This window comes from Xenopus tropicalis, chromosome 5 (assembly GCF_000004195.4).
Source record: "Xenopus tropicalis strain Nigerian chromosome 5, UCB_Xtro_10.0, whole genome shotgun sequence".
NCBI classification, from domain to species: domain Eukaryota; kingdom Metazoa; phylum Chordata; class Amphibia; order Anura; family Pipidae; genus Xenopus; species Xenopus tropicalis.
Genome location: NC_030681.2, coordinates 25,378,445 through 25,405,300, shown reverse-complemented (window position 1 = coordinate 25,405,300; position 26,856 = coordinate 25,378,445). Strand labels below are relative to the sequence as shown.

The window sequence follows — 26,856 nt, the reverse complement described above, 5'->3', positions numbered from 1 at the left end:
TTGGGGAGCAAAACAAGCATGAAATATAGTTCTGGGGGTGCCTAATACTCTATGATAGGCTATTTGGTAGCCCCTATGTGGACTGGCAGCACACATGGTTTGTATGCACCAAAACTTGCCTCCAAGGCAGGAATTCACAAATAAGCCCCTGCTGTGAGGCCACTGGGAGCAACATTCAAGGGGTTGGGGAGCTACATGTTACTCGGGAGCCACTGGTTGGGGATCACTGATGTTGAGGAACAGTTGCCACAAGACCCCACTGAATTAAGGAAACCTGGCTATCATGACTTATTAGGTTATTTGTACCCTTGCGCAAGTATTTGAGCTCAGACGTCTCCTCCTACTGTTCAGACTACAGTCCAACCAACTGCATCATGGATAGTGTGACCCAAATGTGGAAAGCCAGTTGGCCCAATGATCAGGTTACAATAGTACAGTCAATAACGGTCATTTCTGTAACACAAATGTGACTATGGGTATATAGGCCCGCCTCCAAACAAGGTTGTGCCCTTTCTGGAGTTGTTTTCTGCCAGCCACTAGACACTCTTATAGGAGGAAACAAAAACTCCATACACAATATAGCTTACATTAACAGAACTGGAAGTCTGTACTTCTTCATTTATTGGTGAAATCTTGCTTGACATTTTTTTTTTGTTATTTTTTTTTTTTTTTTTTTTAAATGGTTGTCCTTTAACACAAAATTCACGAGGCAATAAAAAGAGTGGTGACTGCAAAGACCGTGGTGAAAAAAAAAAAAAGAAAAGAAATTGTAACACAAAAAAGTAGATGAGAGAAAAGTTCAGTAGAAAACAAAAAAGGCAGAAAAAAAACAGCAGAAGGGGGAAAAAAAACACAAATCTTTAAATAAATTAAATATTTTTAAGATATTTTTAAGAAAGTCCAAGCTACTGCTGTGTAGAATCCCAGAAGCACTTGTGCGCGTGATAGTTGAACTCTTTTGTCAAATTTAAGAACTTTTTATTTTAAATCATGCCACTTTCCAATGTTCTTCCCACCCCGCCAAGCTTTATTTTTTTTTCTTTAATTTTAAAGAAAAAAAAAATAAAAAAGGAAAAAAAAAATAAAAATTCTACTGGCCCAAAATGAATTCGCAAAAAAAACAACTGAAAATGGCAGTAGTTGTATCAGGCAGTTATTCCAATTCTAAATGCACACCGGACTTCCTACATTGCAAAATGCATGTTAATTGCACAATATGGAGGACTGGCGAATGGACCAATCCGTGATCACTTCCATAACGAACGACCTTAAAAATGAGCTTTGTAGAAAATATAAAACTTGCCATATAACCAGCTGCGTATACATAAGTTAAAAAAAGAAAAAAACGCTGAATCTGCATTCAGGAACATATTTACAAACCCTATATTTTCTCTGTTGGTTACATATAAATACAAAAACAACTATTTTTTTTTCCTAAAAAAGTGGTTATAATGGTAAATAAATACAAAATAGGAATCTGACCATTATACTTCATGTGCTGGGTACAAACCCTTATAAAATGTACAACTAAAAAAAAAAAAAGGAATATTTCTCTGATTAAAATATTTGCTTCCCAACCTCCGTGTAGGCATAAATATATTTTTCAAAATAATTGTTTCATCATTTTTTTTTTCAATGCATAAATATAGTCTCCAAAAAAAAAAAGGAAATATTAAAGTGTCAGCTTTCTGTCTCGCCGCCGGCCGGCGTGTACCCTTCCTAACGGCAGCCGCACCCCTCCACCACCATGTCCTGATAATTTTTTAATACTACTTTTTCGTTCTCGTCCAGGTAGAGCATGGAGATGGCGCTGAGTTCTGTGGGTACACAGCAAGCTTTGGGGATGTTTGGGTTGACGTTATTCACCAAAGTCTGCACGATAGCGTGGTTTGTAGAGTTTAAATGGTCTGCCAGTGGGAAAGGGCATTCCCCGTGGCAGTAAAAGGCATGATACCCCGGTGGGGCAACAATCCAGTCATTCCAACCAACGTCGCTGAAATCGACATACAACGGATGCCTCCTGCAGCTCGATTTAAGGCGTTTCCGTTGTTTGTGCCTTGCTTGTCGCTTTTCTCTTTTGTGAAGCGCATGTCCTTTGCCGTCGTGGCTAAAAGTCACCAACAACGGCCGTATCCGAGGCCAGCTATCTTTATCTGGGACTAAAGACCTGCTAATCCTCACATGCTTCTTCGGCACATTTTTGTCATTGTCCAAGTGAGTCACTTCAACAACAAACCCATGGTTCGGCTGTTTATGTGCAATCCACCGTGTAATTGCCGGTGTCACATCAAAACTTTCCCATTTGCTTTCGTTATGATGTATCAGTCTGGTGTCCAATAGTCTTACAACGGGGCCCCGGGAGGCAGCCGCTGCTGGCTTGACAATATCATAAATATTAATCCGATGAAGTTTGCTGCTGTCACCCTCAAATGGCTCCTGGACCCCCTCTCGAAAAATCCGTAGCTCGGCAGAAGTGACCAGCTCCTCGTTCGGAACTGAAGAAAGGTTGAAGAAGAATCGTTGGATTGTTTTCTCGCCAGACTCGGGAATTTCTTCCATGGATTCTATTTTCAAAGGAAAAGAAGAAGTATTAGAAATAAAGGAAAGAAGTATAAACTTAAAACAGAATTATCTTGTGTTTAGTTTCACCATCTCTCTCTACTAATTGCAACCAGTGGAGTTAACCACCCCAAGCTTAAGCTGGCCATACACCTTAATATCAGCTAGTTTGTGAGGCTGACAAAAGAACAGATCTCTGCCTGATTTGGCCACCCATTGCTGAGCCAAAGCAGGATGATCCTATTTCAGGCCTAGGAAGACCTGTTGGACTAGACCAGAGATCCCCAACCTCTTACTCGTGAGCCACAGCCAAATGTAAAAAGACTTGGAGAGCAATACAAGTACCATAAAAGTTCATGGAGGAGCCAAATAAGGGCTAAGATTGGCTATTAGAGAGCCTCTATGCACACTATCAGCTTACAGGGGGCTTTATTTGGTAGGAAATCTTGTTTTTATTCAACCAAAACTTGCCCACAAGTCAGGAATTCAAAAATAACTCCCTGGTTTGGGGGCACTGAGAGGGGTTGGGGAGCAACATGTTGCCCTGAGCCACTGGTTGGGGATCACTGGACTAGATCAATGCACCAATGCAGTCCTTGCCTAACATGATTCTCAATCCAAAAGATATCTGGCCAGATATTGGTCAGATAGACGTACACAGGTCAAAAAAACTTACTACCATCTGCAAGCAGATTATAGCCATGTATGGCCACCTGACAATTTTAATGGAATTCCTAGATCATCATCCATAAAGAATCATTTAAAGACTGGTGCTTTCTATGCGACCTTTCAGATATCAGAATTTCACATGGACAGGTTTCTTTATAAACCTCTCCAAGGGTTTCCCTGCAACCTCACCTGGTATAAAAGCTATAAATGATTTACGGTTAGAAAATTGTAAGCTTTCACTTCATTCACGCTTCTGTTTACATCTCAGATCAGAATAAAAAAAAAAATATGTTTATTTTTGTAACTGAATAGACTCTTCCATAACTCTTTTTGGTTGTATTTTGGCGTTCATTTATTACAGTTCTCTCTACTTTTATTCTTTTTCTAATTGTGGCAGACATAAAACACCCAGGCAATAACTTAGAAAGCACTACATTACCGATTTCCTAAAAACTCAGAAACAGCAATCCAAACAGCCTTAGGAAGTGGGGGAATTAGTGGTGCCTGTGGTAGCAGACATTACAGGACATCCTGTGGGCTACTTGCAAGAGAAGTCTGCAGAATGTATGCAATTTCACCCCCTCTGGTTTGTTCAGTTGTTTATTTGAAATCTGCAGATAAATTAGGTTGGGGGGGGGCACTAGGATATTTCTTATTTTCATACTCAGACTCACAAATACCACCATTAAATACATTCCATAATGTCTGCTGCATGATGGTTGCTTTCATGACTGGGAGTAACGCTATAAAAAAGGTACTGGTACGATTTGCTATGTTTTCTAATATAAGAATCTGGCCCATTAGTTTCTCTTCAGTGTGATTGGTAGCCCACACTGTATATATTTCAATGGCATTCTCTCAAACTGCAGCAATTAGAAACTATAAAATGGCTACAGCTGTTAGTTGTTCGACGTTACATAAGATGCCAGTGTGTTGGCAAGACCAAAAAGACATGCAGGTTGAAAACATGATATATGTTGTCCATCACATACTTTGAATTAATTAGCAGCAGTCCAGCCTTGCTTTAGGATTGTAATTCTTCCAAAGTTACAAGTCACAGAACCGTTATAAGCAAACTTCATGGGCCTCAGAAGGATCAATCAGGAGACTAATGGTCAAAGGAATTCATACGTTATGGTAGATGTGATGTTATAGTCAATATGGGGTGACGCCTATCAAAATACTGGGTAATAATATAAATATAAAGTGGCCATACACCATAAGAGCCACTCCTTTGGAGAGGTCACCAAACGAGTGAATCTTTCCACTGACAAGCCCACCTAAGGAGGGCAATCTCTGAGTAATCCATTCGCTTGGCCCAAGGGCCACAGATCTAATTACAATGATGGAAATAGGATCCGTTGGAGTGATGACTGCATCAATGAACCAATGCGGTCCCCAATCCAATGGAAAAAAATCAAACCTGCTTGATAGACATCTGGGCAATACTGACGACCCCCCCATCTTCATGTGATGTCAGGCCAGTAGCTATATGCAGCCCTCAATGGTAACCATGCTGAAACAAAATCATTGTAGTTTGGCTAGTGACCTTCCTAGTTACGCAAAGATTTCCCCACAAGGGCACAAGAAGAAAAGCAGCCCAACTTATTGTAGCGTAAACATCATGAAAGGAAATTTTTATTGGCGCTGCAGTAAAGTGTAATTAGGGGCACATTTAAGAAGTTCAACAAAAACAATAGGAGGGCTTGTGGCTAGGAGTTAACTGCTTACAGCACTGTATAGTTAGTTTACATGCAGTTCTAGAAGGGTGTAGACATCAGACATACAAATACAGGAGATAAGGAGGGCCCTGCTCATCAAAGCTTGCATTCCCAAAGGATACTAATAATTTATGAGAAATGCCAGCTATATGGACTATATGATTCAGGCTAAAACAAAGGGGTGCAAGTCAGGAGATCAAAAGCATATAGGACGTTTGTCATTGGAGTGTTTGCTGTTGAGCAGCACAAGAACAAATATCTCTGAAAGCGAAGAATTCTGTACAGCAAAGGACTGTGAGAAAGATATGTGAGATGACAACTGTATTACACTAGAATGAAAAGTGTTCCAAAACCACAAGGCATGATGATCACAACATGCCACCTCTATCTGCCAGCTATTGGGCATACTTACCCATAAATTTCTTCCCTGATTCAACCTAATGACTCATGCTGTCTATCCCTCCATGCATGAGTCACTAACTGGAAAGCAGAATCGGATTTACTCTACCGCAATTTGGTTACTCTACATTATATAACTATAGAACAGTCACCCAAGGAATAATATAGCTAAGGCTAATTACCCCTCAAAAAAGTGGTAACAGGAGTTGTGGAACAGGACGAGCCTACAGATTTGTTTAGCTGTAAGTTGTAGCTGCTTCTTTGCCAGATGCCAAGACCTTTCGTAGGGAATTCCACCCAGCTGCTTCCCATAAAAGCTCAAAGGCAGCTGGCACAACTATACTGAGGCAGAACCATCTGATCCACACTCAATCTTATGGTCAACTGAAGACCATGGCAAGCCTAGAAGGGCATCACGAGCATTAGCATATATAGTGTTTTCATTTAAGTCTATTGTGTCTTTTTCACTACTACTGAGGAGACATACAAATTCCATGGAGCACTAAGCATTCATTCATAAAATCTGGAATTATTTTTGCAGGTGTGTAGGCCCACAGACCCACTATCTGTCTGCGCATACACTGAATGTCTAGCTTGAATATAGCGATTCTCATATAACACTATCAAAGGGCCAAAATACACCTATGCTCAACATTTTCGGTGTCAAAAATCACCATGTGTCGCACACGTCTGGGCCCTTAATCGCCTGCCACCACTTGCCACAATGGTTGGTTCCATTATTGCTGCCTCCATCTTACTTACATATATGGAACGTTCAACTGTGAGAAAGATCTGTTTATATAACTTCTCCTTCTCCCATAAATGGTGTAAAGAACCAAGGAAGTGGTATCCAGTGTCTTTAGTTTAACTTAAAGCACAATATTTATTGAGCTCATGTTGAACACAGTCATATAATGCACCCTTAAATACGAACAGCAATGTATACAGTTTAGCTTTCAAGCCCATAGCTCATTAAGTATATGACGCCCCCCTAGCCTTTGGGTATGATCAAATATAGGTTCCCCCACCCATTCTTGATCCACAAAGGTCTTCCATGTCCTACCCTACCCTGAATCATGAAGCTTGCATGATAATCTACAAACATATTTGGATCCGTAGAAAAAACAAAAAGAAGAATTTTTAGATGCACTCCCCTAAAGATCCTAGGACTGGACCCTCATTTGCCAATACGTTCATAGGAAAATTAAGAATCTGGCCTTAATGGCTTGCATTTTGAAGAAAGGGAGATTATGTAACTCATGCAACTCAAGAGTAGTATAACTATACTCCAGAGTTTTAAACATTAAGTTCCATACAAACATTACATACTCTCCCATATACAATAAACACAGAAATCTTGACAAATGTCCTAAGCAAGCATCGCAATTCTAATTACATAAACTCTACAATGTAAAAAGGTCATTATATAAATCAACAGTGGATTTCCAAAATAAATTAACGTTCTTTCTTGGCCAAGCCAGCGGGAGAGGAGGTTTGTTCAAAAGTCATTGCTCAAACATCTAACAACATTAGAGATCATTCGGGCACCAGGTGGCACAGTTCCATTGGAATCCATTGAATATTTTCACTTGCGTGCAGTGGAGCGAGAAACATGGCATGTACCACTCATTATTACCTTTATGCAGATAAATAAAACTCCCCTTGTAGAACAAGCCAAGTCCATGTGTTTTTCATTTGCAGAAAAACAAAGTGAAAGGAAACCACTTATAAACAGGGAATATTTTCCCTTTAAAAAAAGGCCTTTGAATGTGCCAAAATCTTCTGTACACACACGGAGGGAGTGGGCCTTAACTGGGAAAGAAAACACAGAGCTGGACCTCTGTCAAAGTCTTAACTAACTATTCCTTGATATTGTTGCTCTTGCTGATTACAGACCCTACATGGCTTTATCAATGGACCTCTGTTCCCACATAACGTTGAAAGGCTTTTTCCTCGCAAGGGAAACACCTCACATGTCAGAGCATAGGAAGGGTTTCGGGGATCTCAAACAATAAATCACGAAACCAATAAAATAATTAGACTGTTTTGAAAGCAGTAAATAACTGGAAACACACACAGGCAGTGTTCTCATCAAGAGAGCCATAGTGGTGTGTTGGTTTTAGTCCCTGGGAGATTAAGAGTAGGCTTTGCACCTAATAAAACGTGTCTGTATGAAAGGCATTCCCCTGCATCTCTCTTTCCCTCTCCATAATAATAATTTCATCTGTTTTTCACAAGACGCACATGAGCCAAGCGGACAGCTGCTGTAAATCCATTATCAGCCTGTTTTGGGGAGATTTGTCTTATATCCCTGTGCGAGACCATCCAAGATTTAACCGAAAGACAAGAAAGTCATTGTGGAAAACAATACCATTACTCGCCCTGCCGATCTCTCACGGGGATTAGATAAGGATTAGACATTTTTACAAACAACCTCAGATCAACTGTAAATTAGGGGATTTAGCATTAAAAAATGAAATGTATCTGTGGGAATTGCGCACTTGGATTGGGCTTGAAACGGTAACAAGGACCCAGGGACCAGAGGCACTTTGGAATTAGGAAAAGTCATGTGAGAGGTGAGCGGTTCTTAATCAGCTTTAAAAAAAAAAAAAAAAAGTATCCAAAACCGGCTCATGTAATATACATGTAAAAGCAATTAGGAATTGGTCTAAGCGGCAGTAATCCCCCGTCACTTTACAATGTACAAGGACAAACAACGCAGGCTGTGGTGGACAACCAAGCAAGGAAAGGTCAATCAGAAGAACAGGTTAAGGCTTTAAAAATCCAGTGAACCTTATACTTAAATAGATTTGGATAAAGATAAGGGTAGACTTCACCAGGAAATAGGTCTGGACAGTCCTGCCGCCTTATATCCAACTAACATCCATGTTTTCCACATAAAGCCATCACTGAAACACTCTTGAGATATATACACACACCACAGTTTAAATCCATTCCCTCAACTATTGGTGGCTAATGCTTGAAGTCCCAACTGTAGTCCAACCTTTGTGCCAATATACGCTCACCACTGACCAGTGATCCCCAACCAGTGGCTCACAAACATGTTGCTCCCAGTGGCCTCACAGCAGGTGCTTATTTTTAAATTCAGGGCTTGGAGGCACATTTTGGTTATATAAAAACCAGGTGTACTGACAAATAGAACCCTCTGTTGAGTGCCAATCCACATAGAGGTTATTAAATAGCCAATCATGCCCATTTTGGCACCCCCAGGAACTGTTTTTATTCTTGTGTTGCTCCCCAACTCATTTTTACATTACAATCTGCATCACGGGTGAAAAAGGTTGGGGACCTCTGCTTTAGACCTTCCTCTATCAACCATGAGCATATCCCTGTACTTATAAAAACATATATATAGTATGCAACATAAGATACCCTTACTCCAATGCATAAGAATATCAGAGGTCACCTTGGAGCTCCATGTTTGTTATAAGACTTTGTTTGGCCATGAAATTGTTACAACAAACAAAAGCCATCATTAAATTCTTATAAACCGCAATTAGCAATGTCACAAACAACTGAAAAGTGTATTATAGGAAATCATGTACCCCAACTCTAAAACAGATGTCAGAAGTCACTTTGAAGTTCCATAACCTGTAGATGAACACACTGTCTAAACCCTTTTGTGTTTAAGCGTTCAACTCCAAATTCCCCACATATTAATCAGTAGAAATAACAGTATATAACTTGTATTGAGCCAAATATAATGGCGAGACTTGATCGCTGTGTGGCACTTGACCTAGGGGTTAGTACACGTCGCATTGCCCCTTTCCTTACCTTCATGGTGAAAGCTCCTAACGGTGTTTGCTCGGCTAGCTGCACGCTCTATCTGGTAGTCCATGGGGGAACTGTCTTGATCAGCAGCCAGCTGACCTGAATGCAGGTGGTACAAGTCCAGCATGTAGGGTGGGATCACAATGTTTTTGCCAGGCGTTGGACGCCTCTTTAAGCCAAACATATTGAGCAGCCGGAGCTCGAACTGGTTGAGTACACTCTGGGAGTGCTGCGGAGACGAGCGACCAGATTCCGTGTACTTCCGCTTGCCTTCCTCTGGTATAAGTCCGGTGCAGCCACTCAGCAAAATCTGGTAAAACAGCAGCAGGAGCAGAGAGTGGATCCCAGCTACCATTGTCGACCTGCACAGCGGGAAGACAAACATGCAGGATTATATATATAAGCTTGGAACAATAAGCATAAGAACAATGGAGAATAGTAGTAGCACAGGCAAACTAAATCATAGCAACCAACCAGATGTTTGCTTTCATTATGCTTGCTGTATCCAGCAAACAAAACTTAATTGCTGATTGGCTGACATAAGATAAGACTTCATCCCTGTAGCTGCTTAACCACAGTAGAGGTTAATAAGTGAAGCGACCAGGGAGATGTTTATAAATCTGCTTTAGGACACTGAACATGAGATGTTTGGATCCCCTCTATAACCAACTGTGATCATATCACCTGCTCTTTATTGTGCTCCCTATGAATAGTAACAGTATGTACAACAAATCCACACCAGCAATTTTTGTGGGTGCAGGGGGGAGACCTGTGAATCTCCAAAATGACTTTAATGGGAAGTAACCAGTAGCAGGTGTACTAACCACAGCCATTAACCACTGGCTCAAAGCTCTTGTAAGCTTTTGAAACAACCTAACCAGTTCCCTAACACTGCAATACATTTAGAAGGAAACAAATACTTTCTTGAACCTCCTGCATTATAGACAAGAAGCCAGTACTGGTCTATGGCATAAGCCACACAGGGACATAGTAGCTGCTGTACCTGGATGTTCATATGTTTCCTACAGAGGTATAAAATCCCATTTGTGGATTGGGAAGGGGTGCGGGCGATTTGTGCTAGTTGAAAGAGATCTATCTGGCTTGTATAGCAGATAACAACATCTATAGAGTGAAAGGGCTTCAGCACACACCAGACAACACCAAAACTTCTTAGCAGTTACCCAATGGAATTTATACAGGGCACCCTGCCTAACCCAAGCTGCGTGTGGAGATTCCCAGGGGATTACAATATATAGATTTCTAGGTGACACAACAACATTAGTTCAACAATAATGTAAAGCAGCTGCAGTAGTGAGCGCACGTGCAACAATTTGCAATTTTTCTTTAAGCATGTAAGTTTTGCATTGCACTGTGGATCAAGACAGACAAGGGCTGCGTCTGTTCCAGCGGTCACGGGCTGACATGTTTGGGAAACTCCACATTACAGTTCAGTGCCGATCTCTCTCACATCACACAGAGCACGTGCCCCCCCAGCGGAAAGCCAAGACTGCTCGTCCTACACGTATTTCATAGTCTCACAAACAACCAACAACACAGAGAGACTTGCCAACTGCTCATTTAGCAGCAGAGTTGCCATATCTAGAACATGCCTTCCATTCTGCAACATTCACTTCTTAGATTTAGGGACATGTATACGGTTAGTCTGAACTTCAGCCATGGACTAGAAGGGTGACACACAAAGCTACTAGTAGCAGCTACTTGTCGTGGCTACTAAAATAGACAATGCTGATCATTTACTGATAATTGTCTCTACATATGTTTAGCAATTCTCAGTATTGTCTATGGCATGGTATTTTCTAGTGCTTAGTAGCCGTAACAAGTAGCTGCTACTAAGTAGCTCTGTGTGTCTTCACCCTTATAGTCCATGGCTGAAGCACAGACTAACAGTAGACATGTCCATAAATCTAAGAAGTAAATGTTGCAGAATGGAAGGCTAATGGAACCCTAAGAACTAGCAGATAGTGGCAGACCAGAACAGTGGGGCAATGAGAAGACAGTAACACTTTATAAGAATTGCCCAACCTGCAGTCCTTCAGTTGTTTAAGTACAACAATCAACACATTACAATGGCTGTTGCAGCTACAAAGTCTGCTTAGCCCTGGGCACCACCAGGACATCCCTAGTTATATATAAAGGTGCACTATGGCAGAAAGCAAAGCTACATGTATCATTATTAAATTCTAATCAACCAAACACATGCAAAAACAGCATGGCAGTCATCTTGCCCCATCCCCTATACTACAAGCTAGTAGGGATCACTACTGCCTACAGTGCGATTTGCCCCCCACGCTGACCTGGAAATGGTTAACCCGTCGGGAAAATAAATGAGGGGCTTCCTATCAGCCGGGCAGATTGTTATAGAGAGTGGGCTTTAAATGCGAGCAGCCTGTGCCAGCCAACACACTGTATAGCAGTGATGCAGTGGGACAAAAGTCGCCCATGAGTTGCAGAAGCAGTGGTTGCGTCTGTGCGGCAGGGTGCAGGTGTGGGATCGCGGCGCAGATGCACCCTCGTCACTGGCCAACGGCAAATCCGCACGTAATAAAAGCAATCAGGTGAAAGGAACGATAGGGGAGTGGGAACGGCCACACGCCTGGAACTTGCGACACAGTAGCTGCCCGGATTACTGACTGCAACTTTGGGGTCTCCAGCTGCTCTATTACAGCCCCTAGTATCCCAGGACAGACGCTGGAAGTTGTAGTTAATCAGAAGGCTTCACTAAAAGCCTAATTCAGAATTCGTTCTACTGCCCATTTACTGCACACATCATCCACCATAAAGGCAACTGCCTATCAAACCACACCGGCGCCAGCAGCTGGGGGAGCGATTGTGTCGCGATGGGTAAGTACCTGTGCGCCGAGTTTGTGTCTCGATGATGGTTTTCTGCTCTCCGTGTGTTTTTTCCACATCACTTGACTCTTTTTACTCCAAACTTCTCCTTCCCAGGGCTATTAGGCAAATCTGCGCGTCTAGTCGCAGCCCAGTCCTTCTCTTTTTGCACATACTCGGTGCGACTGATCGTGTGTCCCTTAACCAAGAACGCCCCAATGTAGCACCAAGTTATCCTCCCCCGACTGGAGTCGGTCTGAGTCGCACCGGGATGTCACTGCGATCTCCTGTGCAAATAGCAGCGCAGCGCAGCCGCAGGCATTAGCGCTGAATGGGACAAGGAGGCAGCGCTGGAGTGGGATGCGCAGAGGAGCGACCTTTCCCTGTATCCCGGCTGTAAGAGGCAGTTGGGCTGCAGCTCATCCCCGGCCGGTCAGCTTCTTCCTCTCTCCACTTTTCGTGCGTCCCTTTGCTTTTTGTTTCTATCCTGATGTCATCAGGCTCTCTGCCAATCAGGAGCCAGCCGCACACAGGCACGGAGGTGCTCGCCAAACCTGACCAATCCAGCCCTCCTCACATCCCCACTGTTATATATAGATTGTATGCGCCCCCTGCTGGATCCCACTCCCATTGCAGCAGCCCTGTTCCTGCTATGGCACTTGCTACAACGCATTCATTATGGTTATTCATTATGGCTTTAGTACCCCTCTAGTCACTGGGGGGCAGTGATCAGGCAGAACAAAGTGCAAACAGCCATTTTTTGCACTTTGAACACCACATTTGGCCTTATCTGCACTGCAGCAGGTTCTACACTCCACCTGGCCCTTGTTGAGGGAGCCCCCAGCCCCCTCCCACTTCTTACTGTGTGTATCATTTATACGGGGGTCCCCAACCAGTGGCTCAGGGGCAACATGTTGCTCACTGCCCCCTTTGATGTTGCTCCCAGTGGCCTAAAAGCAGGTGCCATTTTTACATTTCTGGCTTGGAGACAAGTTTTGGAAGCCCAGAGACACAGTTTTACCCCAAGCAGAGCCTCCTGCAATCCAGCAGTCACATGGGGTTACCAAATAGCCAATCACAGCTGTTATTTGACACCCCAAAGAACTTTTTTCATGCTTGTGCAGCTCCCCACCTAGGGCTGGTGCCGGTATTACAAATTTACTGGCAATGTAATTGCCCATAAATTTGTAATCCCCCTTCTTTCTTAAAGTTTTTACCTTGAGAGACTCAGGTGCTCAGAACTGCCCTTCATAAGCAGCACCTCCCCTCCTGTCTCTGATCCACCCAGGGGCCTATTTATATTAAGGCACCCGAGGGCCAGTGCCTATTTAATGTATAAAAAAAATTCCCCCAGCCTTCACCACAGATTTCCCTAGTAAATCCGGCAACAGAGCAGGAGGGTGAGGGGGTTAGGAGTCACAGGCTTTGGTGGAAGTGACGTCACGTGCATGCTGTGGGTGATGTCATGTGACGTCACACAAACAGTAGCGGTGTATTTAGGTCTGGAGCCTAGGGCAGCACCGAATCTAAATACGCACATGATCCACCCATACCCTGCCCTGATCTGCACATACCCCACCCTGATCAGCCCATGCCCCACCTCTGTTACGCCACTGCTGGAGTCCCTGTACTGCAGGCCAGTAAGACCTGTTAGAACAAGCAATAAGGCCAGCGCTTGTCCGTGCTCTACTCTGCTCAAAGTGCTTGTTAAGTGAGTACTAATGGGTGTGCTCTTTTGCACCTTAATGCTCTAGCACTTATGCCCCAGGGTAATGAAAATGACCCCTATTGCCTTTAAAGGGGACCTATCACCCTAAGAAATAATTCCAAATGTTTTTTGATTGTGTTTGTCAAGCAAAATAAACGTCACTTTTCTGTGTAATTTAGAAATTAAAAGTATACAGGTATGGGATCAATTATCCGGAAACCCATTATCCAGAAAGTTCTGAATTATGGAAAGCCCATTTCCCATAGACTCCATTTTAATCAAATAATTTAGATTTTTAAAATTGATTTCCTTATTCTCTGTAATAATAAAACAGTACCTTGTAATTGATCCCAACTAAGATATTATTACCCCTTATTGGGGGCAGAACAGTCCTATTGGTTTTATTTAATGGTTAAATGATTCCCTTTTCTCTGTAATAATAAAACAGTACCTGTACTTGATCCCAACTAAGATATAATTACCCCTTATTGGGGGGCAGAACAGCCCTATTGGGTTTATTTAATGGTTAAATGATTCCCTTTTCTCTGTAATAATAAAACAGTACCTGTACTTGATCCCAACTAAGATATAATTACCCCTTATTGGGGGCAGAACAGCCCTATTGGGTTTATTTAATGGTTAAATGATTCCCTTTTCTCTGTAATAATAAAACAGTACCTGTACTTGATCCCAACTAAGATATAATTAATCCTTTATTGGGGGCAAAACAATCCTATTGGGTTTAATTAATGTTTTAATGATTTTTCTGTAGACTTAAGGTATGAAGATCCAAATTACGTATAAACCCTTTATCAGGAATACCCTTGGTCCCGAGCATTCTGGATAACGGGTCCTATACCTGTACCATACAAATCATGACAGTATCCCTTTTGAATCAGCTGGCTTCTGCTATACTGTTCTTAAAGGCACCAGTACAGATAAGAGCAAGAGGCAGGCAGATTCTGCTATCAATGACAATAACTATAACAGATGGGTTTAACTTTCACAACATTGCAAATATTGAATGAATGTATATTGGCATGTTGCTTACAAGCATATTATATTTCATTAGGCAAAATGTTTAGGTTTACATACCCTTTAAAAAATGTTAACTGAGCCACTGACTGTTACAGAACATTCTGCCATCCTGTTGACCCACTGGAGCTCATTTATTAAAGGTGCAGGTACATAGATAGTTGCTTAATTAGAGTGTCACAGTTTTCATATCATAATTTCCTTTAGGGCTCCCCCCAAACTGTCATGTAAGTAGAAACCCCAATTTTGTAATTCCACTCATATCACCCAACCAATGTGTGTGGCATAGGCACCTTCTAATGGCCATTTCTATTCTCTGTGTTCTTACTTTGCCTTATTTTTAGAATACATCTCATTTTGCAGTGACCCAGGATGCAAGTTCTGCCAAATCCCACCCCTTAATGGTCATTCAAGCAGCCAGGCCCGGATTTGTGGAGAGGCCACAAAGGCTCGGGCCTAGGGCGGCAGAAGTTTAGGGGCGGCATGCCGCCCCGCCGCAAAAAAAAAATTAAATTTGGCTCCCATACGGAGCAGTTGGGACCTCTCCCCACTGCTCCGTATGGGAGTTTAAAGGAGCGCATGCGCACTGGTGGGGTCGCGTTCGCCCATGCGCACGGGGGGCGTGCTTTCGCGCATGCGCACGGGTGGGGAGGGGGCGGCCTCGGGGCGCCCAAAACAAAAATCCGGCCCTGCAAGCAGCACTTGTGTCTGGGTTCTGGCTACACTATGCCATTTATGAAGCTATGAATACCAGAAGTTAGTGATGAGCAAATTTTTTCGCCAGGCATGGATTCACAGCGAATTTCCGCATTTCGCCATTGGTGAATTTTTTTGCAAAACTTCCGTGAAAATTCGCGTGGAAAAATTTGGTGTGCGGAATAGACAAAAATAGATGCAGGCGACAAACAAAAATAGACGCGGGCGATGAAAAAAGACACAGACAAATGCATTTTGCGAATTTTCTTGCCATTTCGAATTGAAACGGGACAGATTCGCTCATCACTATCAGTAGTCCATCTCCCATAGAGGCAGATTTTTATGAAAATGGTTTATTTAGATGAAACAGGGTTTTACATATGAGCTCGTTCATGGAATATATTTTTATAGAGACCTACATTGTTTGGGGGTATAGTTTTCCTTTAAAGCAGAGCTCAAATGGTGTTTGCCTTTAAGATGCAATTCCTACTCCACTGTAATCCTGTCTGACTCAAAGATTTACAGATTTTGAAATGAGATTAAAATCTATTGTGTGGCAGGTTTGCATAGGAAACATAAACCCTACTTTGCCAGGGATCATAATAATACCTGGGTTGTTGCAATGTGGTATCCTGCAAAATGTCTAGCCTCCTTTATAGCCGCCAAAATGACTTTTTCTGTGTGTGAAATCCGGTAAATATCTATTGCTAAGCTAATCATATGGTCTGCTGCTTGCAGGGAAAAAAACCAGCATCATCGGAGATTCCAATAGACCTGTTTGAAATGGTAGTCATTTTCCAGCGGCTCCCGAACGCACGACGTTCCGCCACTGGTCGATATGATGTGACAAGGCTGGGATTCATATTTGGCATCCAATCTGGAAAAAAATGTAAGCTTCTTTCCAAATATTCACAGTGTAGCCGCTTCCCCAGATTTCATTGTACCAAATTTAATTAAACTTTCCTATCATTTATGTCCTTATGTTTTATTAGATTGCATATATTATTGCTCTTGCAGGCTTCTGTCTCTTTATTTTATAGATTGGAAATAGTCGGCTTGTCTTTGCACACAGCTAAATGTTCTACCATGTATCCTCACTCATCTGGGTAAAATATTTCTACCTCCTTTCCCCATCTCTTCGCTTTCTAAAGAGAACATTCAACAAAACTGAAAAATGACCTCATTATTTTCATATTTTCTATTATTGAACTTTTTCAATAATTTTTCCAGAGTATTACTTTAAATGATGGTAACACGTGTAACATTGCTGTACTCACCATCACTTCATCATTGTTATTGTAATTAGGCAATTAGGAACCCGGAGCTGCCACTGAGCAGTTACCTGGAGCAAACTTTGGGGATGATAGAGAGACAGAGAGACAGATAGATAGATAGTCAGACAGAGAGACAGATAGATAGATAGATAGATAGATAGATAGACAGATACCGGTATGGGATCCATTATCCAGAAAGTTCTGAATTACGGAAAGGCCATCTCCCATAGACTCCATTATAAGCAAATTTCTGAAAATGATTTCTTTTTTCTCCATAATTATAAAACAGTACCTGTACTTGATCCCAACTAAGATATAATTACCCCTTATTGGGGGCAGAACAGCCCTATTGGGTTTATTTAATGGTTAAATGATTCCCTTTTCTCTGTAATAATAAAACAGTACCTGTACTTGATCCCAACTAAGATATAATTACCCCTTATTGGGGGCAGAACAGCCCTATTGGGTTTATTTCATGGTTAAATGATTCCCTTTTCTCTGTAATAATAAAACAGTACCTTGTACTTGATCCCAACTAAGATGTAATTAATCTTTATTGGAGGCAAAACAATCCTATTGGGTTTATTCAATATTTACATGATTTTTAGCGATATAAGGTATGGAGATCCAAATTACGGAAAGATCCCTTATCCGGAAAACTGCAGGACGCGAGCATTCTGGATAACAGGTCCCTACCTGTACCTGTAAAATGGGTTACCTGTGCAATGGCATATTTGTATATGTGTATATTGAAATGTGGTACAGGTATGGGACCCATTATCCAGAATGCTCGGGACCTGGGGTTTTCCGGATAAGGGGTATTTCCATAATTTGGATCTCCTACCTTAAGTCTGCTATTAAAATTTATTTATACAGTAATTAAACCCAATAGGGTTGTTTTGGCTCCAATAAGGATTAATTATATCTTAGTTGGGATCAAGTACAGGTACTGTTTTATTATAACAGAGAAAAGGGAATCATTTAACCATTAAATAAACCCAATAGGGCTGTTCTGCCCCCAATAAGGGGTAATTATATCTTAGTTGGGATCAAGTACAGGTACTGTTTTATTATTACAGAGAAAAGGGAATCATTTAACCATTAAATAAACCCAATAGGGCTGTTCTGCCCCCAATAAGGGGTAATTATATATTAGTTGGGATCAAGTACAGGTACTGTTTTATTATTACAGAGAAAAGGGAATCATTTAACCATGAAATAAACCCAATAGGGCTGTTCTGCCCCAATAAGGGGTAATTATATCTTAGTTGGGATCAAGTACAGGTACTGTTTTATTATTACAGAGAAAAAGGAAACCATTTTTAAAAATGTGAATTATTTGATTAAAATAGAGTCTATGGGAGATGGCCTTTCTGTAATTCGGAACTTTCTGGATAATGGGTTTTCGGATAAGGGGTCTGATACCTGTATATAATATAATAATAATGTAAATATATAAATATAGTGAGATGATGAGTCTTCTGTGAGTCTTTCGAGACATTAGTAGTGGTGCCTAGAAGCCTGGCTGCTGTTTCCAACCCCAAACCACCCCCTGGTGTGACTGAAACAGCAAATACTACTTATTAAATGAAAATAAAAAGTTGTCTCAAAACTTTATACCAATGTATTTCCATACAGGTAGGGGAAATGTCAGTATAAATATGTCACTCCTACAAAGCCAACACATGCTTTCTTTCCTATTGCAATAGATTAGATTCAGTGGAGTCCAAAATTGCACCAATTATTAACCCACAGCAACCAGTCAAATATTTGCTTTCTTTATTCAAATGGAACAACTCTAATCTGATCCTGTTGTGGATTGGGTGCTAAGGATGCAGCCCTAATGGCTTATTGTACTTATATTAGCGAAGGAACTGATCCCACTGATTAGAGGGGCCCTGGGGTCTTCAGACCGAAGCCAACACAGACTCAGAACCCATAGAAAAGCCAAATCAGAAAGGACAGGAGAATATACAGATTTTGGTGAAGGTGGGGGTCAGAGGTCAAGCAGGAACAGTTCAGGATAAGGTCAGTTCAGACAAAGTGTAGTCCACTTCAACAGGAAGTAATCAAGGTTAGCCCAGGGTCCGTCCAGGCTGCAGACAGGAAGTAATCAAGGTCAGGTTAGCGTTGGCCCAGACAGCAGGAAGACAATAGTCAGGTCAGTGAGAGGTAGAAACAGAGCAACAGATTTTTCTTTGCTTACAAAATCTCAAAGACCTATAAATTATCTCCAGATGAAAGAGTAATAGCAAAGCCTGATGTATTGTATAGTGAATGTCGGCATGGCAGACAATTGTCTGGAGAGCCGCGCGCAGCCCTCGCTTTTCTGACTTTCACCTTTTTAACAATGTCTTGTCTCCTCTGAAGGATGGGAATTTTATATTATTTGCAGGAGAATTATCAAATCCAGCTATTTGCTTAATAATTTCTATGAATTTAACTGAACAGAAATACATAAGCAGATCCAAATGTCCATATGAAACACGAAAAAGGAGGTTTGTCCCATTCAGCCCAGACCTCTGTGTCTTTTCTCAATGATATTCCTATTCACATCATGCAGATACCGACTCCATGGCTAGAGGAATTGCCTCGGTGGCATCTCATGTCCATTTGCTTATTGGCAGATTTGTTCATCTAATATGAACTTTTGTACAATTATCAAGACACCTATGTCCAACCGGTTCATCTGAACGTTCGTTCATCTGTGTATTACATTTACGCCATGGACATAGAATGATCATTCAGAAAGTAAAAAAACGTCCAAAAAACTTCAATAATGGTAATTTTGATATTTAGGGGCCTATTTATTAAAGTACGACAGGTACAAATTACAAAAAAATCATGGTACTGTGCGTATTTTCTGCAACTTTTTCATATTTTGGGCGACTTTTTCATACTTTGCGACAAAATTTGTGCGACAAAATTGTATTGTCGCGCCAAGTATAAAAGTTTTGGATTCATTCAAGCTTCGGTATCGTGACTTTCCTTGGGCCAGGTTGGAGCTGCAGAGTGCCATTGAGCCCTATGAGAGACTTTCCTTGGGCCGGGTTGGAGCTGCAGAGTGCCATTGAGCCCTATGGGAGGCTTTCCTTGGGCCAGGTTGGAGCTGCAGAGTGCCATTGAGCCCTATGGGAGGCTTTCCTTGGGCAAGGTTGAAGCTGCAGAGTGCCATTGAGCCCTATGGGAGACTTTCCTTGGGCCGGGTTGGAGCTGCAGAGTGCCATTGAGCCCTATGGGAGACTTTCCTTGGGCCAGGTTGGAGCTGCAGAGTGCCATTGAGCCCTATGGGAGACTTTCCTTGGGCTGGGTTGGAGCTGCAGAGTGCCATTGAACCCTATGGGAGGCTTCCAAAATCATGCACAGAAAGTTCAAAGTCAGGAAGGTTTTCCCGCCGTTTACGTTCGTTCGGATACAAAAATTTTGTGACTTTCGGATCGGCAATACAATATTATCGATAAAAAATTTTTGTAAGCATTTTCGTGATATTTACGATTTCTTTAAAATCTATGTTGTCCCCTATGGTTTTTTTTTTTTGTTTGTGCTTTTTTTTTTTTTTAAAAGGCTAATTTAATAAATCATTTGGAATTTGTAGTTTTAGAGAAAATTAGCTTTTTGTGGTTTCAAAAACCTCTAAAAAATTAGAAATGGGCCTCCCCATTTTGAGTGCCATGTGTCTTGGGTGTCTTGGGCTTCATTTCCAGTAGGCCAACTATATCATCTCTGTCCTCTGGTTTCCTTGAACAGCTCAAATACATAAGGGCAGGTTAATTGACTCCCGATGACCTTGAATGCAATGGCATATTTATCCTAGAGTCCATCAGTTTAGCTCTCTATACACTTGTACAGGTATAGGACCTGTTATCCAGAATGCTCGGGACCAAGGGTATTCCGGATAAGGGGTCTTTCCATATTTTGGATCTCCATACCTTAAGTCTGCTAAAAAATCACTAAAACATTACTTAAACCCAATAGGATTGTTTTGCCTCCAATAAGGATTATTTATATCTTAGTTGAGATCAAGTACATGTACTGTTTTATTATTACAGAGAAAAGGGAATCATTTAACCATTAAATAAACCCAATAGGGCTGTTCTGCCCCCAATAAGGGGTAATTATATCTTAGTTGGGATCAAGTACAGGTACTGTTTTATTATTACAGAGAAAAGGGAATCATTTAACCATTAAATAAACCCAATAGGGCTGTTCTGCCCCCAATAAGGGGTAATTATATCTTAGTTGGGATCAAGTACAGGTACTGTTTTATTATTACAGAGAAAAAGGAAATCAGTTTTGAATGAGTTGAATTATTTGGTTAAAATGGAGTCTATGGGAGACGGCCTTTCCGTAACTCGGAGCTTTCTGGATAACAGGTTTCCGGATAAGGGGTCCAATACCTGTATAATATTTTATAGGCATATTCATCAAATTGAGTTTGCTGTATATTCACTCTATGATATTTGTGCCCCCGAGTTTCTGTTTTTGGGTTAAAAGGGCCAAAATAGGGACCTTATTTTCTAACCTTCTATTAACGAGTTGTGGGAATGATGAGTAATCTCTGTATCGTGCCTTAGAACATGTGGGCAGTATATAAATATAGGATAACCATAACACCCTGGATACAAGGCCGCTGATTTCTTCTCACTGTTATTTCTATAGTGCATACAAACAACTAGATATTAACTTTGATGCCAACTATAAAAATAAAACAGAAAAAAAAAAATAGTATTTACCAAGAGTTGGTGGGACATTTTTTTCCATGAATCATCCTTATTTGCCACTGTTTTCACAAACAGAATGACTAAAGCTATGGCAATAAAAATACATTTAAATGAACTTTATATAATGACGTCTGTATAGCATTTTTCTCCAAACGTGTAGTCATCGTTCATTAAATATTAGCTAACATGACGAATAGTAGAGAAATAGCGTGGGTTTTTTTGTTTTTAAAAAAGCAAGAGGCACCTAAATCTCCACTGAAAATGGTTTCTTCATAGACCTGCAAAAATCCTTGATTTATGTTAATTCATTGTGGGAGGTTTTAGTGACAGCGGCGGAGTGGCAGCTAGACCAGCTATTTCTGCTCATTCCGCCATTTGGTAGTCAGTTTACATCATTCTACCAGAGAACTGGTCTTTTTACTTTTGCACGGTTGGGAGTATTTTGATGCATTCCCACAACATTTTTTTAATGGAAGCAAAGCATATTTTTGGCCCTACTTTTATAAATGAAAATATTTCTGATTTAGAAAAGATGAAATAATTAATAAAAATAGAAACAACAAGCTGCAGTCTGTCCAAACTATGGGGCAGATTTATCAAACTAAGCTCAATACATTAAAAGCACCCACGCTCTATTCATTCTTATGGGAATTTTAGAAGCATATTTATCAATGGGTGAAAGTTAGAGTTCACCAAATCACTGATAAATACACTTTTGTGACTTTTGTGGGAATCGTATTTTTGTTCCATGACTTTGCTCGAGAGTGAAAAATCCCAATAATGAATAATACTTGACCCAGTGTAACTGTGATCTTTTTCCCTTCATCAAATTAGAAAATCAATAAACTTGCTTCTAAAGGCAGATTTTTCAAAATGTGAGAATAGAGCTCACCACAGAAAAACTCACCCACATTCTATTCATTCCTATGGGACTTTTAGAAGCATATTTATCAATAGGTGAAAGTTAGAGTTCACCATTTAATAAATATGCATGTAAAATCCCATAGGAATGAACAGAACATGGGTGAGTTTTTATGCTCTAAACCAGTGCTGTCCAACTTCTGTTGTACCGAGGGCCGGAATTTTTCCGACCTACGTGGTGGAGGGCCGATAATGGAAGCCAGTTTTGACCACTCCCCTTTTTGAAACCGCACCCACTTGAAACCACACCCATGTTATCACATGACCATACCCATATTAATGGTTGTAGTACAGCAAAAACCTGCCATACTCTGCCTGCCCTACCCTGCCTGTGTGTGCCATACTCTGCCTTCCCTACCCTGCCTGTGTGTGCCATACTCTGCCTTCACTACCCTGCCTGTGTGCCATACTCTGCCTGCCCTACCCTGCCTGTGTGTGCCATACTCTGCCTTCCCTACCCTGCCTGCGTGTGCCATACTTTCACTGTGTTTGCCATTCTTGGCTGGTTTGTGCCATTCTTGGCTGGTTTGTGCCATACTCTGCCTGTGTGTGCCATACTCTGCCTGTGTGTGCCATACTCTGTCTGTGTGTGCCATACTCTGCTTGCCCTATGCTGCCTGTGTGTATGGCACACACAGGCAGCCTACAGTGACACAATGCTGGCACTGCTCATACAGTCTGCACAATAACTATATATTAAAAAACTTTTTAATTGTAGTACCACCTCAGTATATGTTCTTTTTGTAGTGTGCAGGGATTATTTGTGGGTTTCTACTGCTCCTGAGGTGTGAACAGGGGAACAATGTGGGTGATTACAGTCTGAGCCTGAGGTGTGAACACTGCAGGGGGTGAACAATGCAGAGATTAAAAGGTGTGAACAACACAGGGGATTACATATTTAAACAATACAGCCTGATTACAGCCTGAATCTGAGGTGAGAACCATGCAGGGGGGCAGTTAGTACTGATACCAGTTAAAGCTTACACAAGAGTAAGCCATCAAAGCAGCCAGACAGGTGGGGGGCCACACAGAGGGGGGTCGCGGGCCGCCAGTTGGACAGCACTGCTCTAAACTAACATTTTAATAAATCTGCCCCTAAAACTTGTTTTTTTTAGGAGGAAATACCCATTAGCACCAATACACGGGGCAGATTTATCAAAATGTGAGTTTAGAGTTTAATACATAAAGGGGCCCATTTACTAAGATCCGATAGTTCTCTGAGCTTAAATCACAATATGGTAAAAATTCGTAGTAACCACGGTAATGTGGCTTCTTTCATGTTTTTCTCATAAATAACTAAGAAATAAAGTTCTAGGTGTTTGTTAGTGACTCAGGAGAGTGAGACGGAAAGTGTAAGACAATGTAGGGGTAAACTGGGTTGAATTTTTAGACCTTCTTCAAAGTCTTTAGGGTGAAGACACACAGAGCTACTAGTAGCAGCTATTTGTCACGGCTACTTAACACCAGAAAATCCCCTACCATAGACAATACTGAGAATTGCCTCTGCTGAAACACACGAAGAGATAATTATCAGTAAATGATCAGCATTGTCTATTTTAGTAGCCAACTAGTAGCTCCGTGTGCCTTTACTCTTAAGGTCCCCATACACGGGCCGATTCTAGCTGTCGATATTGGTCCCTTAGACCAACTCGGCAGCTTATCGGCCCATGTAGGGGCATTAACGATGGGCCTGCTGACTGAAATCTGGCCTGAAATTGGCCAGATATCGAACGGGCAGGTTAAAAAATTTAGTCGGATTGGGGACCGCATCGGCTTGTTAATGTGGTCCCCAAACCGACTGCACCTGTTACCTAAATTAGCCTGAATTTGCCGAATATCACCGATATCGCCCACCCGTAGGGAGCAGACCCACTCGCTTGGTGACCTCGCCAAGCGAGCAGATCTTAACGTTTATGGCCACCTTTAGATGTCAGTCAGGAATGGTTGGACCATTCTCGCTCCTCTTTGCTCACAAGCAAACAAAAGTTACATTTGAACATTGTTAAATCTGCTGCTATGTGGTAGGGACTGTCCTTCTTTTCTCATTGGCCCAGCTATCAGCCGGATAAAAAAATATCTTGAAGGGCCACATCCAGCCTCTAGGCCTTTTCAGAACATGCCCAAAAAAGATCTTTGTGTTAAATTTGCCACAAGGCTTGTTGGTTTGTAGGCTTAAAAGAATCAGTGGCAGTGATTGGTAGAGTGAAAATTGATTTTAGTATCACCTGTCCCCTCCAAGTGGGTCTAAAGGCAGTGGTTGTGGCCTTTTTTCAGTTTAAGCTTCCCTTGGGTGGTGTCAAGGTCCCAATTGGGTCATAATAACTGTATAGCAGTCATTCAGCCATGGTTCCAAGAATATCTAGGGCAGAAAATAAGTTTTTACCCCATAGCTTGCCCCAAATGGCCATCAACCTGGGAATTCATGTATATTTAAAAGGGCAAATAAGGTTTTGAATATATCTATAGACTTGTTCTCCACCATGGAATTAATGTTATGATAAGGAATTAATGTTAAAGCTCCATAATTGGACAAATGGACAAACCATTTTTGTGAATTGTCTATATGTACTTGTTAACTGTTTTGTCTTTTGTACCCCTTCATTCTTTAAAGCACTGCATGAATTTATGGCTCTTTATAAATAATAATAATAATAATAATAGTGTGAAATTCAAGAAGAACAGTTAATCTGAATCCTTATGTAACAATACTGGTGGTCCAGTGGGACAGCGGGGATGCCCGTCGTCTTCCCGGCAGGGACGCCTGCCATCTTCCCAGGGGCACGTGCTCGGCGTGCGCGTCCCTTTTAAATGATGCGCGGGCAATTATGTCACACGCCACGAAATTCAAACATTAAAAGGGCGCTTGCGCATGTTTCCTTTGCCCAACGTAGGTTCAGTTGCTCTAAACATTCCTGGGTGTGTTTCCTATCTGAATTTTTGGATCCTGAATTTGTACCTCGCTGCCAGTACGGTTTTGACCATTTGCCTGTTTGCGACTATGCCTCCTTCCTCTGATTTTGTACGCTTTGGTTCCCTTGCCTGCCCAGAACATTTGCCTTGGTTCTCTCACATTAAGTCCTGGCAGCACCCAAGTAGTGGAGGGCTCCTCCTGAAGCTAAAGGTGGCTGTTATAGGTAAAAGAGTGAGCTCAGACCAGGGACCTTGGCTTTTGAAGTTGGGAGAACTGTTCCCTCTCTTGCAGTATATTGGGACCTGCAAGAGAAAGCAATGGATTCATTTTGGGCAAATTATCTGTTTTCCATCTGAACGTTTAATTGTGGAAGAGGTAGAAGAACCATGCCTGTGTGAGAATCCCTAATATAACTAGGGAGAAGTTAGAACCATAATACTTACTGATTGGCAGGTGTCAGAGAAGCAACAGATTAATAAACCATTTTATGAGCACAGGAAAATTAAAGAATAATGATATTGCAATTTGTTCCAATAATTTGTTTATGATAAATAGTAACCTACTCTTCCAAGAAGAAACACACTCAACAGGTTCTGTCCTGTCTGAAACGGCAATAATTTCTAATTCTGTATAAATACCTGGGAGTGCTGGCAACTCCCTAATTAAATGAAGGGTCTAATAACCTCATGATTGCTCTGAGATGTATGTGTACAGATGTTATCGATTTATTTGCATAAATAATATAATCTTCTGATTGGTTGATGTGAGTAATTTCTCTTACTTTGTCACTTTAGTAATTTGATAGGGGCGGATATTGTTATTCCCCTGGGGACTACCATACATTCACAATGGGAGATCCGGACTGAGACTCAAGATAGGCCCTGGCATTTCAAGTATACAGAGGCCCAAACAGCCCCCCACCAGCCCAATAAATAGTGACTGTCTATGGCATCTTACAGCAGCCCCTCTGGCATTTGCCAGAAGCCACAGATTGCCAGTCCGGGCCTGTGCCCAAATCTAGAGTTGTAAGAGGTTGTGTACAAAGTCTCTTGCATGCCCTTCCTCATACATATAGCTGAGTACAAATAGTCTGAAAATCCATGGCTGGACAATTAGCAGCCACACAAACCACCTTCAGATTTGCCTTTCAGTGCTGAAGTGAGGGGTACTACCCAGCGACCCAGCGCTGATATTATCCAGATAAACAGAAGATTGCACCATGAGGGTTTACTGTTAATGCCAACTAAGTCTTTCCTGGGTTCCACATGCTGGCAGTCCATGTCCCACCTCTATGAAGTAGCCTGTCCCTTACGGTTGGAAGCAACATCCTATAGGGCAGGGGTCCCCAACCCTTTTGTATGCATGATATTGCACATTGAAAAAGTGCTGGGGAGCAACACAAGCATGAAAAAAGTTCAGTTGGTTGCGTAAAAGAGCTATAATTGGCTATTTGGTAACGCTTACATGGACTGGCATAGTATAGAAGGCTCTGTTTGGCGTTACACAGGGTTTTTATGCAGCCAAACCTTGCCTCCAAGCCAGGAATTCAAAAATAAGCACCTGCTTTGAGGCCACTGGGAGCAACATTAAAGGGGTTGGT

General features: G+C 41.6%; 1 protein-coding gene and 1 long non-coding RNA gene across 2 annotated transcripts in view; one reads left to right on the top strand and one right to left on the bottom strand.

Moving 5' to 3' along the window:
* Nucleotides 1–658: 658 nt before the first annotated feature.
* Nucleotides 659–12,407, bottom strand: bmp2 (bone morphogenetic protein 2). Its single transcript, NM_001015963.2, is given in 3 exon segments — nucleotides 659–2,564; nucleotides 9,144–9,502; nucleotides 12,011–12,407. Coding segments are annotated over 2 exon segments (1,197 nt in total). The 5' UTR covers nucleotides 9,496–9,502; nucleotides 12,011–12,407; the 3' UTR covers nucleotides 659–1,719.
* LOC105947449 overlaps nucleotides 11,691–26,856 on the top strand; it is an 83,897-nt gene continuing 68,731 nt past the window's right edge. The window contains exons 1-2 of the long non-coding RNA XR_001170899.3: nucleotides 11,691–12,002; nucleotides 16,168–16,318. This is a non-coding gene — a long non-coding RNA (uncharacterized LOC105947449). The remainder of the gene's footprint in view (nucleotides 12,003–16,167; nucleotides 16,319–26,856) is intronic.